Consider the following 19,492-nt stretch of genomic DNA (forward strand, 5'->3'; position numbering starts at 1 on the left):
AAAAAAATCAAGTATTTTAACCAAAACATTGTTTTTTTTAAAGAGACAAATTAAACCATTGTTATTGTGTTAGCAGCACGTATGCATAGTAAACTCTAACTCAAAATTAAATAAATTTTACGGAAAAATAAAAAAGTAATTTATTGAGTTGGATTATGTTAAAATTAAATTAGATATTACTTATTCATATATAAAACATATTAGAGCTTAATTAATAAAATTTTACAAAATATTATAGTAAAAATATATTTAATGGATAAAATTAAAGTAATATGCGGTTGTCAATTAAAGCAACCAGGTCCGAAAAAATTATTTTGACAACTTTAAAATCGATTGACATAACATTTTTTATTTTTTGTCAAATGACTTATTAACTATAATTTATTTTTAAAGTGAATAAATGAGGTGTTTGAAGTTCGACTTGATCTTGAATATAACAATGCACTGTTCTTCTTATCAACTGAGCTATACTGACATGACTACATCATATAATCTTATTCCTTTAAAAAAAATGTAAACTCCATATTTCGAATAAGTATAATCTAACTCCCTCCGACTCTTGTTTTTTTTTTTTTTTTGAAGTAGACCCCTTATATCTAATGACTATTTACCTCTTATCTAATATATGTTTTTTTAATATTAGTCAATATATTTGAACTTTCACAACTTTCAATAAAGATATATACGTATTTATAAAGATATACTATATGTTTTTTTCTTTCTCATAATAATCATATTTTTGGTCAAAATAATCATGATTTATTGAAAGGATATATTCTTATTTTTGGTAAAAATAATGTTATTATTATTCATTGAAAAAATAAAAAGTAAAAAAAGATAGCAGCACGTTTTCCAAAGCATGGAAGGAAATATAAAACCTCACTTAAACCTTGTTCATTCATCCAATCTTTGAACGCGATGCTCCTCCCTCCTCTTCTTCACATCACCATTCTCTACAAATAAATAAATAGGGTTTCTTCTTTTCTTTCAACAACGGTCTTTCGATTTCATTCTCAATCGCTCTTCGATTTCACCATTCTTCATACGAAGAAGATGCCTCCTCGCTCCAAACGAAAACCGGTCCCACCAACCACTGATGTCGATTCTTCCATTCGTGCCGGTACTTCTTCAATTTCTCGTTTCTGATTGGTTCTCCGTTATTACGAATCACAAAACTACAACGAAATTCACTTCTTAATTCTAATTTATCGGATTATTATTTTATTTTTCATATGATTAATTCGTTGATTTTGCTTGATCTGATTTATTTTCTTGAGATTGATTTATTTAATTTCATGTTGTTGTTATTCAGAACCGAAGACGAAGAGAACAACTACAAAGCAATTTGAACGGATAGATAACCTCTTTGAAGCATACACAAATAAATCATTGGATATGATTGAGTAACTATTATTATTATTATTATTATTATTATTATTTATTATTATTATTATTATACGTTAATGTTAATGTAAAAGTATTATTATATGTTATATTATTAGTTGTTGTATGATCTGGTTTCGAATTGAGAAAACATGAGTCACTATGACACTTCTAATGGAAGCCGCGTCGGGTGTCGTCACTGACACATTTCATTGCATTCAATTAATTCATTTTTTCAAAATTTGATCCGTGCTGACGTGTCCTGTCAGTGTGTCCGGTGTCTGTGTCTGTGTTTCGTTGGAAGTTACTGTGCTTGGATTATTTTTTATTTTATGGTACTTTGTTGTGCTGCTTATGTGAGTATTAATGCAATGCTTTATACTTTTTTGTTTGGTTGGTCAGCCCAGATGGGATTGAAGCACTTTGTAAAGATGTGAATGTGGACCATACAGATGTTAGGATGCTGATACTTGCTTGGTACATATCTGACTGGATTCTTTATTTTTTTATTTTATTTTTACTGTTTATCTTCAACTTGTTTTTTTAACTTTTTTTAATTTATGTCTTTCTTACCAGGAAAATGAATGCTGAAAAGCAGGGTTATTTTACCAAGGTTGGTAGAGAAAATATTGCTTCACAATCTTTTTTTAGTGATACAGTGCTTAAAATATTGAGATATTCAGACATGCTTATTTATTCCCCACTTTTTTTTTACATGGGACACACTCATGCAATTGTGGCACTATGGCATTATAGGGTAGTGTTATTTGAACAAATCACTATTGTTGGTTGATACGATATTTAGTACAAACCGTTATCAAATAGGGACTATTTTGACAATATAGTCCTTTAGCATAGCAGAATTTGAACAAATTGCTATTTTATGCAATTGACAACACTGTCATGTGTTTGTTATGGAAGGCATTGCTTAATAATTTATATGTTTTAGTATATATTCACACACACATAAACTGTGAATATATATCAAGTCAATTTTGATGTATACGAAGTACTGTTAAATTTTGTTTCCATGGGAGGTCTTTGATATGTATGACCTGAACACTGAATCCAGCAAATATTAGTTTATTCAGTGAAAAGTTATTCAATGGTGTAAGAGTGATTTTGACATGCAGTGGTTTGAACTTTAAATTGTGTGTGTCTGCATGTGTGAGTCCAAGACGAGGGGAGGTTCAATTTCTCATTTTTGTTCATTTAATTTCATAGTAGCTAACAATAGAATCAATCTAAGTGAAATAGGTAACTTGATACTGTTAAATCGTAATACACTGGAATGCTGTCCTTTTCTTTATCTTTTCTCCGCCCTAAAAACTGAAGTACGTTTTCTTACCTCAAAAAGAGAAGGGTTAACAATACGGCTGATAGCTCTACAGTGAAACTTTTGGTTTTTGTGTGAAAGCGCAAGACTGTTGGATGCCATGATCCAAACCACAATCCATTTATACTGTTGATACTTGATACGCCATTCATATCATCATCAGTTTAGACAACTTGAGTATCCTTCTCAGAGTATTTACTTGATTTTGTATATGTCATGATCACAGTTCTTTCTTTCTTTGAATAGGATGAATGGCGAAGAGGTCTCAAATGTTTAGGGGCCGACACACTCCCAAAATTAAAAAAAGCAATGAATGGACTGAAGAAAGAGGTTTTTTCCTTTCCCAGCTATAAAATACTTATGAAGTTCATTGCGTTCTTGTTGAGATTAGCAATTATTTACCGATATCACTAAGAAGGTTTTGATACAATTTATTTCCTTTTTTTTGGTCTTGGGTAGGTGATGGTTCCAGAAAGCTTTGAGGATTTTTATTCCTATGCATTCAAATATTGCCTCACAGGTAAGCTTAGTCTTCTCGGGTTTATTTTTCAACTGTAATTCAGACTGGTTGTGATACATAATTACGTTGCTGCCTTGATGATTTTTTCTTCACCACTTTGTGAATCTGTTTGAACACTGATTAATACTTTCAGAGGATAAGCAAAGGAGCATAGATATTGAGACCATATGTGAGCTGTGTACTATTGTTCTGGGATCCGAATTCCCTTCTCAAGTCAATTTGTTAACAGAGTATCTAAAGGTAAGTAGGTGTATGTATTTCTTTTTGTTGAATCATAAGTTGTTACTTTATGCTACTCAGCTCTGCGTTTGATCTTTTAAGTTGCATGTAATTTGGGACAATGACATTCATTGATGTCCAGTACAACCATGTTAGATTGTGAAGAATGTCAATGTTACTTTCTTGTATTAGTAGTTGTTCCATACTTTTAGCCAGTCGTACGCATGAAGTTTTGTTTATTGCGTGGTTCATGATACAAAGTTGGTTACATCCTGGAAATACTTTTCGTTGTAATGTATTGAATATGAAATCCAGTGATGGAAAAGATTTTTCTCAATGACACTCTAAAGTTATGTTGTTTGGGTGGAAAATTTTGATTAGAAGAATTTTAATACGGTATTCATAAATTATTTTCTAATGGTTGTTTTTTCTTGGCAGATCCAGAATGAATACAGAGCGCTAACAATGGATCACTGGAGAAATTTTTATCGGTTTTTTAAAGAGGTAATGCTATGATTTGTTTACTTTACCCTTTCTTGAGTTTTTATCTGATTGAGGTCCATCGGAATCAGAAATTCATCATACAACAGACATCGGCCTGTTATGTGTGGTCATCGTATACCACAGTCTTATGATTTGTAAATTTAGTAAGTATGCCTAGTACTTTTTACAACAACAACAACAACAACAACAACCAAGCCTTATCTCACTAAGTGGGATGCCTAGTACTTTTTATCATTAGAAATTCATCATACAACAGACATCAGCCTATTTTGTGTGGTCAGCTTATACTAGTCTTATGATTTGTGAATTTAGTGAGTATACCTAGTACATTTTGTTTTCAACTGAGTGAGTTTACCTTTTTCATCTATTAGGAAAAACTGAAGTCCCACATATAAGGACTGTTTAAGAGCTTCTTAAGCATAGACAATTGTCACGTTAATGAGCCACTGTATTATCCACACACAACATTGCTGGACGTAGGGGGCGTTGGAAAAAACCCAAGTTGCACATAGGCTGGAGACAAGAATTCTTTAGAGCTTATAAAGTCTAGACAATTCTCTCCTTACATGTCGATTTTGTGGGATCTACTTAACTCTAAAACCCACGACTCTCAAATCTCAACTACAAAATGTTCATATATTTTTATGTTATTAACACACTTAGATAAAAATTGTATAGAGGTTTGTAAATAATTCTAGTCATGCTAAGAACTTGAAGCTAAGGCTTGGCATGGGAAATTTGAAACTTGGTATTGACTTCTTTACAAATATGAAATTCGAGTTTGGCTTGTGTAGCTTGTTGTTTGCCGTCCCTTTATCACCTTTTTTTTTTTCCTTGAAATACTGTAAATGTACTAATTTTTTATATCGTTAAAAAATTGAAAGAGAAAGGATGTAAAAGAGAATATTTGATCATGGAGTAAGGTATAGTTCCTTAGATAGAATTCGGATGTGTATTTAGTAACAAAGCTATATAATTTATTACTATTATTTTTACCCATTTCTTTATCTAATATTACATTTTTTGTTATTTTAAAGACACAAACACACTCATTCATGTGAGTTATTCATAAGCTTTTGTTGTCAAGCTTATAAAGTTTGTACTTGGTTCATTTGGATAATGGTCTAAGTTAAGGTTGAGCTTGTTTGTTAATATCATTTATATAATGGTCTAAGTTAAGGTTGACTTTGTTTGTTATTTGTTGATAAATTGAAAAAACTTGATTGAGCATTAATGATTTGAGCTCGAATAAATGTAGAATGATTTAGTCCATTTAAGAGAAACTACAAAGATAACTCATGCACACTCTTATCTGCATATATGATCTCTGCTGTTATGAAACATGTCTAATTGTCTACAATGTGTAGTATATTTTGCATAAGTTGTGCACTTCATTAACATGGTTTATTGATGCTGTTAATGTTTCTTCGTTTAAAGAAATCGCACTCACAAAAGATGTTAACATTTTGTTGCTGCCAGGTAAGCTTTACTGACCTTCAAAGTTATGATTCCAGTCAAGCCTGGCCAGTGATTGTCGACAATTTTGTTGATTGGTTGAAAGAAAAAGAAAAGACAATATAGTTATAACCTCCTGAAGTTTCAGTTCAACTTCACTCATACTCCGAACCAGAATACAGATTGAAGCTGATTAACAATTGTATATGACTGTTCTGAGTAATCTTTTTGCAGTTTTCTGCTAATATTGTCATTGATTAATCATATGTTACAACACTTCAATATAGGGTCAACTGTCAAAGCTATCTTAATTCTTGAGTTTTACATACTTTGGGGATATTGTTTTGATGCAATTTTGTTTCCTAGTGACATATTTCTTTTTTAACATCTTTTGTGTATGTTAACCATTTCTGTGATAAAACTTTTTCAAACCTGCATCTTTGGTCTGTCTAACCCGAGTCTTAACTAAATTTAAAGTTTGAATCTGAATGTGAGAGTAATCAACCAAACACTAGCAGTCCTTTATTATTTTTCATTGTTGTAGCTAGGCAACTTGATGTGACAATCTCTCAAAAAAAAAAAAACTTGATGTGACAAAGATTCGCTATGGTGTGATTGGTGGGGTTCAAAGGTTGACCCCTTTTTTTATTTTTTTATTTTTTATTTTTTATCTATTGTGCGTTGTTTCATCCTTTCCGAAAGTTTACTTTACGATTTAAATTGATTTATGAGTTATTCGATAACACTTTCAACACTCCCCCAATTCACTTATTGGTAAACAATTTTTGATAGCTAATTATACAAATGGAATCAACAACCAATTAAAAATGGACAGCCATTTGTATTTTTTTTTCTTGTGTTTTGTCCAATTAAATACAAATTTACTTTGAAAAATAGTTATACTCCTCTTAAAATTAAAAAATACATTTAATAATGTTACCGTTCCCGTTAGTCTTTTTTTTTTTTTTTTTTTTTTTTTCTCTTCTGAGAGGACCTATCTCATCTCTTTAGTTGTTAATCTAAGATTTGTTTCTAAAAAAAGAACTCCCTTTTTATACTTTTTATACAGCATCTCATTAGTTGTTAATCTAAGGTTTGTTTCTAAAAAAAAGAACTCCCTTTTTATACAGAAAAAAGAAGTGTCCTTTGTCGAAAAAATAACGAAACTTCAAAAATAAAACTTATTCAAAATTTAATGGTCAACGAACATAGATCAAAGTACAAGAACACTTGATAAAGAATACACGTGGGACACAACAAATAATCATAAATTTATTATAAATAAGGTTTAAATGCTCTTTTGGTCCCTTAACTATTTAATTGGTATCGCTTTGGTCCCTTAACTAAAAAAAAGATTGTTTGAGGATTTTAAGTTTTTTTTAGTCTCGTTTTGGTCCCTTCTGTTAGGTTTCCGTTAAGGTTTTAAAAAAATGTTAACTCCTGGACACGTGTCACCTTGTCATTGGCTCTGAGTTTTTTTTTTTACAATTTTTTTTTAAATATACTTTTTTTTTGTAAAAAAAAAAAATCTCAGAGCCAATGACAAGGTGACACGTGTCCACACTTAACGTTTTTTATTAAAACTAACGGAAACCTAACAGAAGGGACAAAAACGAAACTAAAAAAAAACTTAAAATCCTCAAACAATTTTTTTTTAGTTAAGGGACCAAAGTGATATCAATTAAATAGTTAAGGGACCAAAAGAGCATTTAAGCCTATAAATAACTAAGAATTAGAATTGAGTAAAATGGAAAGAAAAAAAAAAATCCACAGGAAAGTCAAAAACTTCTCGGTCATGTTTTTTCCAATGCCATCAACTTGTGCACATTCAATTACTTAACCGTTGACGCTGAATATAAAGTCCAAACTTCCCCTGCATGATGAAAGAATGATAACGGAACCATGCGAGGCAAGACCTCAATTCACTTCTCCTGTCTCATTCACTCAGGCCTCCATGCTTTCGAAGCTGCATTTTGTGAACGACAAAAAAAACATTGAAATTCATCAGGTTGGCAGTTCTCATTTTATGGTTGATTGCATGAAAATGATAAAAAGTGACAGCTATTTCTTTATGTTAGACAATCAATATCAAGAAGTCATAAGAACCATACCGATAAGCTTAGAAACCATATTTTAAGTTTTTAATATTAGTTAGGTTTAACTTATCCTTATAAAGTTGATTTATAAGACGATGAGTGCGATTCTTTGTAAACTCATTTCATGCCTTATCTATATCCTATGTATACTATGTTTGTACCATTCAAAATCACAATTGGTTAGACAAATCAATCAATTATACCTAAAAACTAATATTTCCAACTTATGGTGTAACATATCATCAATTCTCAAATTTATTTATATATGTACACAAAAAAAAAAATTTGATCCGAACATCTTATTTTGAAACAACAAAGATTAGTATCGTTAGTTTTATGTTTCGGTGGGATATCAAACAATCAACCTCTTTATCAATCTACTCCTTAGCATCTCCACTTAAACCCCAACACCATCCTAATAAATTATTTTCAATTTTGATCAGAACTATTTAAACATAAATCATTTCACATTCAATCAAAATCAAATTTATAAAACCAATGGTAAAATCAATTTTTGTCACAAATTATCACACACTTGGTTTGTAAGCCATAAAATTTCTCTTAAAAGTAATTTTTCAAACATCTACATGGTTAAGAAAGTGTGTTAATTTACCTTGAGTTGAGACTTTCCAATCACTAGTATCATAACCAGCAGCCCAAAAGAAATATCCACCTAGTTTAAGAGCTTGAGCAAACCCAACCTTAACAGAAACCGTAAACGGATCATCATACCCAATCCAAGTACTCCCACTATATGAATAAACCGATCCGGTCTCCTTGTCATACACCACTTTTGCACCCATTTGTTTATTAAAATCCACAACTTGAAAATACGCCATTCCACCATCAACCCCAGGACCCGGCCCAACATTCGGTGCCCCGATTCCATGCACATTCGGATCCTGAAGCTTCCAACTCTTCCCGTAAAGAGGCATACCCATAACAATCTTTTCTGGAGCAACCCCGCCTCGGATCCATGAAAACAACCCACTCACCACACTCACATTACTTTTCGAGTCAAACATTCCAGATGGAGCCCCGGTCACATTACTACCCGACCCGAGAAGATCATAACTCATAACATTAACCCAATCCAAATTCTTGTTAATAGAATCAACCGGATACATCCGCCGTTCACCGGAGAGGAAAAAATTAACGGCAAAGTAAACAGCGGCGGTGAGAAGCAAAGGTGGCCGGCTGGTGGAGGTTGCTTCGTCGGAAATTGCTCTTCGCCATTGGAAAAGCAATTCTCCAAGGTCATTCATTTCTTTTGTGGTTGTAGGAAACTCCCAATCGAAGTCGATTCCATCGAATCCAAAGGTTCGAGCGACTTGGATTGTAGAGTTGATGAAGGTAGCACGTGCCGTGGGGTCAGAGGCAATGAAAGCAAAGAGTGTGGAATTGCTAGTTGCACCTCCAATGGAAAGGAGGGTAGGAATGGGAGGGGTTTTAGTTTTGAAAGTGTTGGTGAAAGTAGTGAGGGAGGTGGCTACAGTTGTTGAATCTTCTTCTTCTTCTTCTAGCTTATAAGTGAATTTGTTGGGTGAAACAAAAGCGTAGAAAATGTGAGTGAAAAGTGATGTATCTATGGAAGATGGAGGGAAAAGTGGGTTTTCTATCCAGTATATGCCTTTCACACGTGTGGTTGATGATGGTGATGGTGTGCTTTTGGAACTTTTGGCGGCTAGGGCTAAGAGAATTAATACTAAAGTTAGGAACTGTTTGAGTTTGAGGAAGTTTGCCATGACAAAATCTATATAATGTTTTGTGGACTAGTTTGTATTTTTGCTTAATGATGAGATAGATAGTTATAAGGAAGGAACATATATATAGCACTATTATATTGATTTTGGATACTGTATATAGTTAAGGTGAATTAAGGGAAGTGGCATGTCACTTTTATTTAAAAGCTGGCATAATCTTTTGTTATTGGTTCGAATCAAATCTCAACTCAAAGGTTCCCGCGTTGCATGGAAGACTCGAAGGATATGATATGGTTGACAATCATTAATTACAATATTTATTTTATCATATTATACGTAGAATATGTTCCCCAATTGCAACTAATTTTGTTTGACCACTTTTTGAGCACACAAAACTATCCATCCTTCGTACTGTTGTTCTACATTAATCATACTTAAGCAGCGTTGAGTTTAGAATATCATCTAATCAAATTAAACTAATTTTACTTGGCCACCAAACTTGTCAAAGAGGATGTAAACAGTAAATATAATCTTGAGCACACAGCCGTCCATGACCCTTTGGATTAATTTATTCAATTATTATTACAATTCGGTTTAGGAACAAACAACAAAATACAAGCGTTTGTTTTTCCTGTACGGAATGAAATATATATAATTAGCTCTAAATCTTCTAATGATTGATTAATCCATTAATATTATTATATTAATACTCCTCCATTCCCAAAATATCAGCTTCTTTAACAAATCATTTGTCCAAATTTAAAACACCGCAAATGTTTCTATCTAATTCACTTTTTTTTTTTTTTTTTTTTTTTTTTTTTTTTTTTTTTGTGAATGAACAATAGATATGACAATGTACCAACACAACAACTTCTTTTTGAGGAGACGACCTTTGTGAATAAATTTAAGGATTAAGTAAAATGATACAAATGGTAGACAATTTTAATAATTTAACTATATAATCAAAAAGTTTAGGGCTTCCTTAAGATAAAAAACTCGTTATTAATGAGATGAAACTGTGTCCAATTGTGGCCAAGTGGTATTAACTTAATTATGGCTAAGAAGGACGGTATACAATAGCTTTGTTCGACTGTGTGTGAACTGTGGTCTGTGAACAATCGTTATAGGTGGAATTTTGAATTTGACTTAATCTTTGGAGGACAAAATGATTTTTAAATATTATTTTGTGAACTGCCTTGTTAAATATTAGATTTTTTTTTTTGAACTGCCTTGTAATATTAGATGTTACTTTAGAGGTTGTCTCCTACTCCTAGCATATTATAAATTAGTTAGTACTTTAGGACGTCCTTCCTTACATTCAAGAAGGTGGAACTAATTTAAAATTAGCTTTTCTAAATATTGCAAGTCGTACAAACGAAACCAGCAAGTAAGTTTACTAGTTACACATACTTCGTACCGATACATGCATGTATTATGTACGGTCGCAAGTCCAGCCATCCATTAATAAATCATTTTAAAGTTGTATCATGAAAAAAAATTATTTTAAAGAATTCTGATATTTTGATACCTATACCTTCTCCCACACCACACCTCTACTAGTTATCATAATTCCTCACCTTTTCTCCATTCCTTTAATTTCCTATATCTCTCTTCATAATTTACCACTTGAGTTTATATCTATACTATGTATAAAAAGAATAAATAAGTTTTGGGGTGATATTTTTCTCACCTATTTTGACTTTTTTTTGTTACATTTTATCATTCATTTAAGCTATTGTATTTACTACTTTATTCAATAATATTATTTAAAATATTGATTAAAAAATAAATCACATTAAAACAGGACTATCCCATTAAAATAGGAAAAATATATCTATAAGTGAATACATGAGTTTTAGCTGGGTTATTTCACTTCCAATTATACCTTTAAAAAAACTTGACTATAAGAATGCTATTTTGTTTGTGTTATTAAAAAAGATAAGACTTTATATTATATTTGTTATATTGTTGATGTTGTTGAAACGGATAAGTATAATTAGTTACAATATGAAAATGCAGAATATCTAATATCTATACCTATAACTTTAATCAAAATCAAAATAATTTTTATCAAAAAAATATTGTTCATAATTTATACGCATTAACGCAATAAAAAGAGCGGACAGACGAGCACAAAGTGCCCTTTTGAACGCTAGTAATTAATAATAATAATTATAATTTATGTCTATACTATATGTAAAGAGAATACATGGTTTTAGGCTAACTTTTTCACTTTCAATTATAATCTTAAACAAATTTGACTATAAAAATTCCCTCAAAAAAAAAAAAATTGACTACAAAAATGTTATTTTGTTGGTGTCGTTCAAAAAAATAAGAATTTATATTATATTTGTTATATTATTGGTATCATTGACAAGATAAATATACTTTGTTACAATATGAAATGCAAAAATTTTATTATCTATACCTATAATTTTAATTAAAATCAAAATTTTATAAAACTATTGTTCGCAATTTATACACACTATCACAATAAGAAGAGCGAACAAATGAACACAATGATAACACTGTTTACACGCAGTAGTTTCAATTTACGTCATATCATCTCACTGCTCATAACTAATCGATAATGCAACACAAAAGGGAATTTGTATACACTTAAAAATAAATATCGTGTTAACTAAAATTGGTGGATAGACGATTTAGAAAAATATTTCTCAAACGATAGCAAGTTAGGGTAGCATTAATATAGTTGAATGAGTGCAAGTCAAATCTCTCTCGAGTCTTTTGAAGTATATATACAAAGGTAATGAAGACATTAGACTTAGTCAAAGCTCAATGAAACCGGACAATTAAGCATTTCACTCGTGCTCCACGAGCGTAATGCCACTAATCGAAGGAAATGATGAGCACAGGGGCTTGTTCTGTGGACATCTGTGCACATGTAGATTATATTAATAGATTATGCCGCTAAGTAAAAGACGACAAACCGAACGTAGGGAGTAGGCATGACAATGGGAAGGGGTGGGGACGGGTTTTACCTTCTCCATCCCCATACCCGATTCTCATATACTTACCCGTTACCCTACTCATACTCAACGGGGATGAGAAATTGAATCTCATCCCCGTCCCCAATGGGTTCGGGTATCCCCACCCCATCCCCGTATCGAATAATTTTTTTTAATAAAAAATAGAAGTTTTTTTGCATCTCCAAGAGCAACGTTGTAATACATTATCCAACAATATGCTCACTTTAACATTTTTTAGACAAAATGATTTAGTTGATCCTTTAAATATCAATGGTAGTTTTTATTAACATGACAATTATCAAACAAAATAACATAACATATCAACATAAAGTAATTTTTTACATTTGGGATGGGTATGGGTATGGGTTCGGGGTGGGTACCTATATACCTGTTACCCGTTCCATACCCATGTTTTGAAATCGGGGAAAACCCATATCCATACTCAAATCCAATCAAAATGGGAAAAACCCATCAAATTTGGTTTGATTCGGACGGGTAACCGCGGATATGGATTTTGTTGCCATGCCTAGTAGGGAGCCTTGTACCCCTCACTGGGAGAATACTTAAGCATTACCCATGTAAATAGTCAAGTGAGGCTAATCTCTCTAAGCCACATCATTTTAACCATTAGGACTAGTGTTCACCTCTAAACACTGGACTTATACATTTTATTTGACACACACAATCAATCAAACAAAGTATTTAAATTAAAGCATTTGATCTCTTTATCTTTACTTATGCATTTTTTGGTTTAGTAGCTGAAAACACCCTACTTAACGCTCCTCGAAGTAATTAGAAAATCCATAGCCGAGGGATATATAAAATTTCTCATCATGATAATTGCTTGAAGAAAGAAAATCATGACCGAAAGTTATTAACAAATACCTGAGTTAACTTCCAAGTTCAACAATAGTTCCATAATTGTTTTTTAAAACATTAAAGAACACACAAACAAATACGTACGAAAGTATTACACAAGAATATAATATTTTATAAAGAAAAGAATCATAAATTACAATCATCATAACTTAAAATTGAGTGAAACGGGGGAGAAAAAAATCCACAGAAATGCAGAACATTCCCCCTTCATGCTTTCTTCAATACATCTACTTGTGCATTGTCTACTTAGTTATTTAACCATTAACGTTGAATATATAGTTCAAACTTCCACTACATACATGATGAAAAAATTGAGAACGGAACCATGCAAGTCATCAGGGTCTGAGTTCACTTCTTTACTCTTCTTCACACAAGCTTCCAGGCTTTCGAAGCTGCATTTTCAGTTAATTATAACTGTTATATATCATGTTCCATTGTTCATCCCTAATTGATTAGTTATTACTCAATTAAATTGATGCAGAAAATGTTTAATTTACCTTGAGTTGCGATTTTCCAATCAAGAGTATCCAAACCTGCAACCCAAAAGAAATAGCCACGAAGTTTAAGAGCTTGAGCAAACCCAACCTTAATAGATACCGTAAATGGATTATCGTATCCGATCCACGTACTTCCACTATACGAATAAACGGAGGCAGTATCCACGTCATACTCCACTTTAGCACTTTTTTGTCTATTAAAATCCAACACTTGGAAATACGCCATTAAACCATTAACCCCAGGACCCGACCCAACACTCGGTGCCCCAATTCCATGCACATTCGGATCTCGGAGTTTCCACGACTTCCCATAAAGTGGCATACCCATTACTAACTTTTCCGGCACAACCCCACTATGGATCCATGAAAGCAACCCACTCACCACACTAACATTACTTTTCGGGTCAAATGTTCCAGATGGAGCCCCGGTTTTATTACTCCGTGGCCCACGAAGTTCATAACTCATAACGTTTACCCAATCCAAATTCTCGTTAATGGAATTAACCGGATACATCCGTGGTTCACCGTAGATGGAAAAATTCACAGCGAAGTAAACAGCGGCTGTGAGAAGCAACGGTGGCCGGCCGGTGGTGGCGCCTTCATCGGAGATAGCTTTTCGCCATTGGAAGAGCATTTCTCCGAGGTCGTTCATTTCTTTAGTGTTTTTAGGAAACTCCCAATCCAAGTCAATTCCATCGAATCCAAATGTACGAGCAACGTCGATTGTAGAGTTAATGAAGGCGGCACATGCGGGTGGATCGGAGGCGATGAAGGCCAACAAGGATGAATTGCTACCTGCACCTCCAATGGAAAAGAGAGTAGCTGCAGGAGGGGATTTTGTTTTGAAGGTTTTGGTGAAAGTGTTGAGGGATAAGATTTGAGAAGATGAAATTTCAAGTTTGTAGGTGATGTTGTTGGGTGTGAGGAATGAGTAGAAGATGTGAGTAAAGAGTGATGTGTCTACTGTAGTTGGAGGGAAAAATGGATTTTCTAACCAGTAAATACCTTTCACACGTGTGATTGATGATGATGATGATGTGGAACTTTTGGTGGCTAGGGCTAAGAGAATTAATGCTAAAGTGAGTAAATGTTTCAGGTTGAGGATGTTAGCCATGACAAAATCTAAATAATGTTTTTGTTAGATTTTGTTGTTTTTGCTTGAGGGGTGAGTTCTTCTGGCTATAATTAAGGAACGTATATATAGTTCATATGAAGGATGTGTGTGTTCTACTTCTACATTCTTAAATGGCATAATGTTTTGTTATTGGTTGCTTTTGGTTCAAATTAAATTTCAACTCAAAGGTTTCCGCGTTGCATGGTTCAAAAAATTCATTTAAGAATATTTTTACACATCAAAACTTAGGGTTGGTGTAAAATTTGAGATTTAGAAGAGTGTTTAACAATTTACGTGATGGATCTGTTTGTAAAAGATTTTAATTGAACCATTCATTAGAGGACGGTGAAATTCATTCCAAAATAGAGTATGCAAGAAACTTGAAGTGTGGAAGAAAAAAAGCCTCTTATGATTTCTCCTTTTGTTTGACAACTAACAACAAAGTACTACCTTTGGTAAAAAAAAAAAAAAAAAACAAAGTACTACCTTTTGTTTCAATCATGTGTTATTATATAGGGTTAATTGATATGCTGGTCTTTTAATTTATTTCTTTTATTAATATTTGGACTCATAAGTTTTAACTTTTTCAAACACATCTCTTAATTCATGTCGTTAATCAACGTGGTCCCTTCAAAATAGAGATCATTGGATAAGGGAGATCTATCATATCTTATAGTGTATCACCAACATTTGATTTATTTACTTTCATCATGTTCTTCTCTATCTTCATCTTCTTCCCCATCTTCATCTTCATTCATCTTTCATCATCTTTATAAAATAAAATAAAACCCAACTTTTTTCTTAAAAATTTAATCTTAAACTCTTCTTCTCTCAAATTATTTGAATCCACATTTCAGCTTGATCAACAATAGAAAATCATCACAACCCTTTTCCCAACGCAGACACTTCAACTTATTTTATTAATTCAATCAATTCCTTAATTTAGAGAGAATTTCAAAACAAAACAAAATGAAGAAAAAAAAATTAAAACAAGCAAATTAAAGCGAAGAACAGACGGATGAAGAGTAAGAATTGCAGATCTATTTTTTTTTTCTTTCTTCCCATGTTACTTCTCTTTTTTTGAGCAAAAAACCTTTGTTTCATTTTTTTTTTTGAGCAAAAAACCTTTGTTTCATGATTCTTTATCTTTTTTATTTAGAGATTTTGGGTTTTTTCTGATTTTTAATGGGCTTTTTAAAGTTGGGTTTTTTATTTTATAAAGATGAGGAAGGATGAATGAAGATGAAGATGGGGAAGAAGATGAAGATGGAGAAGAACATGAAGAAAGTAAATAAATCATGTGTTGATGATACAGTATAAGATCTGATAGATCTCCCTAATCCAACGATCTCTATTTTGAGAGGACCATGTTGATTAACTGCATATGAGTTAAGGGATGTGTTTGAGAAAGTTAAAACTTATGAGACCAAATTGAATAAAAGAAATAAGTTAAGGGACCAGCAGATCAATTAAGCCTATTATATATGTTTATTTCTATGTATCTCCTTATTACTTTTTAATTTTTAAAGTTTATACATACGAAAAGGAAAAATATATTTCAGAAATAACAAAAATAATAATTTTGCATTCTCAAGATTTCTAAAAATATTGTAACTATTTCTAGAAGTTGTAAAAGAAAATAGTGTTGAAATTATTATCTCATTATAACCTTATATTTTATTAATTAAAGTGAAAATTAAAAACATAAAACACACAAGGTATTAATTTAATTAATGGTGATACATGTACCACTCTATGTGGCAATACACCCTTTACACCCACATAAAATTCTGACATGTGGTAATCTGAACCCCACATAAATAGAAAATAAAGTATGGTTGTGAGATGAACTTACCAAAATATCCCTAATACATGGGATGTACAATGAAATGTATGAATAAATGGTGTTTATGTAACATTTTCCTAATTTAATTGGTTTGAATCTTTAGATTCATCTAATCATTGATTTGTTTCGTACACCTTATTGAATATAGTATTAGTGCCAAGCGATATTAACTTATGGCTAATTAAGGATTATATATATCTTTGTTCGGCTGTGCGTGAGTCTATGGGAGGAATTTTGAGTTTGACTTGAACCTTGGTGATAAAATATGACTTCCATATTAAATATTAGATGTTAATTTAGGTTGTCTCTTAGTCTTATGAATTAGTTGTTACTTTAGGCCGTCCCTCCTTACATTAAAAAAGGTGGAACACCTTATTGCAAGTTGTACAGACCAGCAAACAAGTTTACTAATTCTACTGCTAGTGGATTCATTAATAAATCATTTTAAGGAATTCTGATAACAATGGTTTTTTTTAATAAGTTAGAGATTCAAGAATAAGGTCGCTACACCATCATTGTGAGCAATGAGTGATGGGTATAAATGTTGCTACTCTTGCTAAAGTCACTACAACATAATTGAAAATTGTTACTAAATAAATAAAAATGTTACTAATTAAATTTAGTAACATTTGAACAATTGTTAGGTGAATTTTTTTTTTCTACCCTAATTTGTGTCAAAAAATACAAAAATGTCCCATTTTTTCAAAAAATTGCATAAATGCTCTACTTTCTGGTACCCCTCTACTCCCACTTGCGGGGTACCTAAAAAAAGTGTACCTTGCAACCCCCACTTGCGGGGTACTTTTAAATTTTTTTTAAAAATTTTTAACTACCCCACAAGTCACATTTGCGTGGCATTTTTTGATTTTTTTTTTAAATATTTAAATACCTTGCAACCCCCACTTGCGGGGTATATTTAAGTTTTTTTTAAAAGAATTTTAATACCCCGCAAGTCAAAATGACTTGATATTTTTGGGTTTTTTTTTTTTAAATTTTTAAATATAGAACAAAAAAAATAATAAACAAATAATAGGGGACAAAAAAAAAATAAACAAATAAAATTCCACAATATCTATAATTATTATAAATGTTCGGCTGTCCCACACCCCCGTCTTCGACGATTTCTTCCGCGATTTACTTGAGGGTCATGTTGGTCTTCGTCATTGTTATCTGTAGTTGATTGTATTTGACTACCATAACCCAATGACAACGACACATCGTGTTCCCTTGTTTGCCATCCAATATCCATAAATTGTTCATTGTTGTTGAACGAAGCCGGAGAGAAGTGAGATAATAGGTTTGTTGGTGTTGGTGGATGGTTGTAGTTTTGGTTGGTGTACATTGGATATTGTGGGTTGTTGTAGGGGGTAATTGGTGTTGGACGGACCAGCTTGGTTTGGGTCATTATAGGAGAAGTAGTTGTTGTTGGATGTTGTAGCTTGGTTTGGGTCATTGTAATGATAATTTGGTAAATGAGAAGGAACAATAATTGATTTTCAAACAGTCCCATCAACAATAATTGATTGTCAACACCTAAATTTACATTATTAATATAAGTTGAAATGGTATGATAAATTGAAAAATTAAACGAAGTATTTATAGTAGATGAAATAATACATGTTTGATAATAATTGTAGATATTGTGGTATTTTATTTGTTTATTATATTTTTGTTTAGAGTGGTATTTTAAAAATAAAAAAAAAAACCCAAAAATATCAAGTCATATTGACTTGCGGGGTATTAAATATCAAGTGGGGGTTGGAAGGTATTTAAATATTTAAAAAAAAAAAAATCAAAAAATGCCACGCAAATGTGACTTGCGGGGTAGTTAAATTTCTTTTAAAAAAATTTAAAGGTACCCCGCAAGTGGGAGTAGAGGGGTACCAGAAAGTAGGGTATTTGTGCAATTTTTTGAAAAAGTGGGGCATTTTTGTATTTTTGGATACAAACTAGGGCAGAAAAAAAAAATCTTGTTAGGTAAAATTTGTGTTACTAAAAAGTTTCAGTAACATTTTATAGTATTATCAGTAACATTTAAAAACAGTTACATATTTATATTTTTGCAACACTTTTTGTATTACTAGTGACATAAAAAAAAATGTAACATTTTTATAATTTGAGAAGTTGTAAAAATTGTTGCAAAGCTGTCTATACTAAAAATCAAGTAAGTATTTTTACAATTACAATACTACATCAAAACTTATCCTAACTAAACATTTATATCAACAATTTTGGATAACAAGACAAAGATATAAGATATCCTAACTAAATCTACTAACTAACCACTTTTTTCACTAATAGTTTCAGAAAACACACACTAGCAGAGCTTCAACAGAGTGCCCAACCTCTTCTAGTCTCTGCATTGAAAGCCTCAGCTGAAGAAAATGCTGCCAGTTTTCACTTTCCTGGACACGACAGAGGCCATGCCGCTCCTTCTTCATTGATCCAACTCATTGGATAAGACAATATGCTCATGATTTGTCCAGCATTCCGGAACTTGACAACCTCTTTTGTCCCCAAGGGCCTATTGTTAAAACTGCTTTAAATACCTGCAAAACAAAAATCGGTATTGAATACTATCAAGGAACTAGAAGCAGAAGGAAAAAAAAAAGCAGCAGCAATTTTCATAACTACACTTACTAATGTTTGCAGTAACTTAAGTGATATTTCTCAGTTGTGTGATCTATGATGCACATGTTGGATAACATTGTAGATAAGGAGAAAATATTTAGGTATCTTCAAACCCTCCAGATTACAGGTCCTAGTTACCTGCTTATGGCATCCCTGTATGCTGCTAGCGCTCAATTTAGTGAAAGTCCCAAGAATGTATTCAACCAAGCGATCGAATTAGAAAATGAAGCAAAGTTCTTGATTAAACGAGTCCCGGGAATTTCAGTGCTCGAGAATTAAACCTTGGAAAACAGTAGGTCTAATAGTCCTTTCTTTCTAC

General features: G+C 32.1%; 3 protein-coding genes across 4 annotated transcripts; 1 reads left to right on the forward strand and 2 right to left on the reverse strand.

Annotated features, from left to right (window-relative positions):
* The first annotated feature begins 885 nt into the window (after positions 1 to 885).
* Positions 886 to 5,782, forward strand: LOC25493982 (DCN1-like protein 4). Of its 2 annotated transcripts, none has more exons than XM_024780885.2 (9): positions 886 to 1,120; positions 1,313 to 1,403; positions 1,786 to 1,860; positions 1,960 to 1,996; positions 2,966 to 3,049; positions 3,179 to 3,239; positions 3,373 to 3,479; positions 3,897 to 3,962; positions 4,334 to 4,755. In XM_024780885.2, the coding sequence occupies exons 1-9, from the start codon at positions 1,054 to 1,056 to the stop codon at positions 4,355 to 4,357; spliced, it is 612 nt and encodes a 203-aa protein (XP_024636653.1). In that variant the 5' UTR covers positions 886 to 1,053; the 3' UTR covers positions 4,358 to 4,755. The 2 variants fall into 2 exon arrangements, with proteins under 2 accessions (XP_024636653.1, NP_001411961.1); NM_001425032.1 differs by lacking the exon at positions 4,334 to 4,755 and adding an exon at positions 5,442 to 5,782 and having other exon boundaries at positions 905 to 1,120.
* A 1,250-nt stretch (positions 5,783 to 7,032) lies between these two features.
* Positions 7,033 to 9,305, reverse strand: LOC25493983 (nod factor hydrolase protein 1-like). Its single transcript, XM_013602691.3, has 2 exons — positions 8,127 to 9,305; positions 7,033 to 7,383 (listed from the first exon to the last, which is right to left on the reverse strand). Exons 1-2 carry the CDS (start codon positions 9,256 to 9,258, stop codon positions 7,358 to 7,360), a joined length of 1,158 nt encoding a protein of 385 aa, XP_013458145.1. The 5' UTR covers positions 9,259 to 9,305; the 3' UTR covers positions 7,033 to 7,357.
* Positions 9,306 to 13,176: 3,871 nt separating this feature from the next.
* LOC25493984 (class V chitinase CHIT5b-like) lies at positions 13,177 to 15,076 on the reverse strand. The gene is made up of 2 exons (XM_013602692.3): positions 13,583 to 15,076; positions 13,177 to 13,477 (listed from the first exon to the last, which is right to left on the reverse strand). Exons 1-2 carry the CDS (start codon positions 14,694 to 14,696, stop codon positions 13,452 to 13,454), a joined length of 1,140 nt encoding a protein of 379 aa, XP_013458146.1. The 5' UTR covers positions 14,697 to 15,076; the 3' UTR covers positions 13,177 to 13,451.
* Positions 15,077 to 19,492: the final 4,416 nt, after the last annotated feature.

Source organism: Medicago truncatula, chromosome 4 (assembly GCF_003473485.1).
Source record: "Medicago truncatula cultivar Jemalong A17 chromosome 4, MtrunA17r5.0-ANR, whole genome shotgun sequence".
NCBI classification, from domain to species: Eukaryota; Viridiplantae; Streptophyta; class Magnoliopsida; order Fabales; family Fabaceae; genus Medicago; species Medicago truncatula.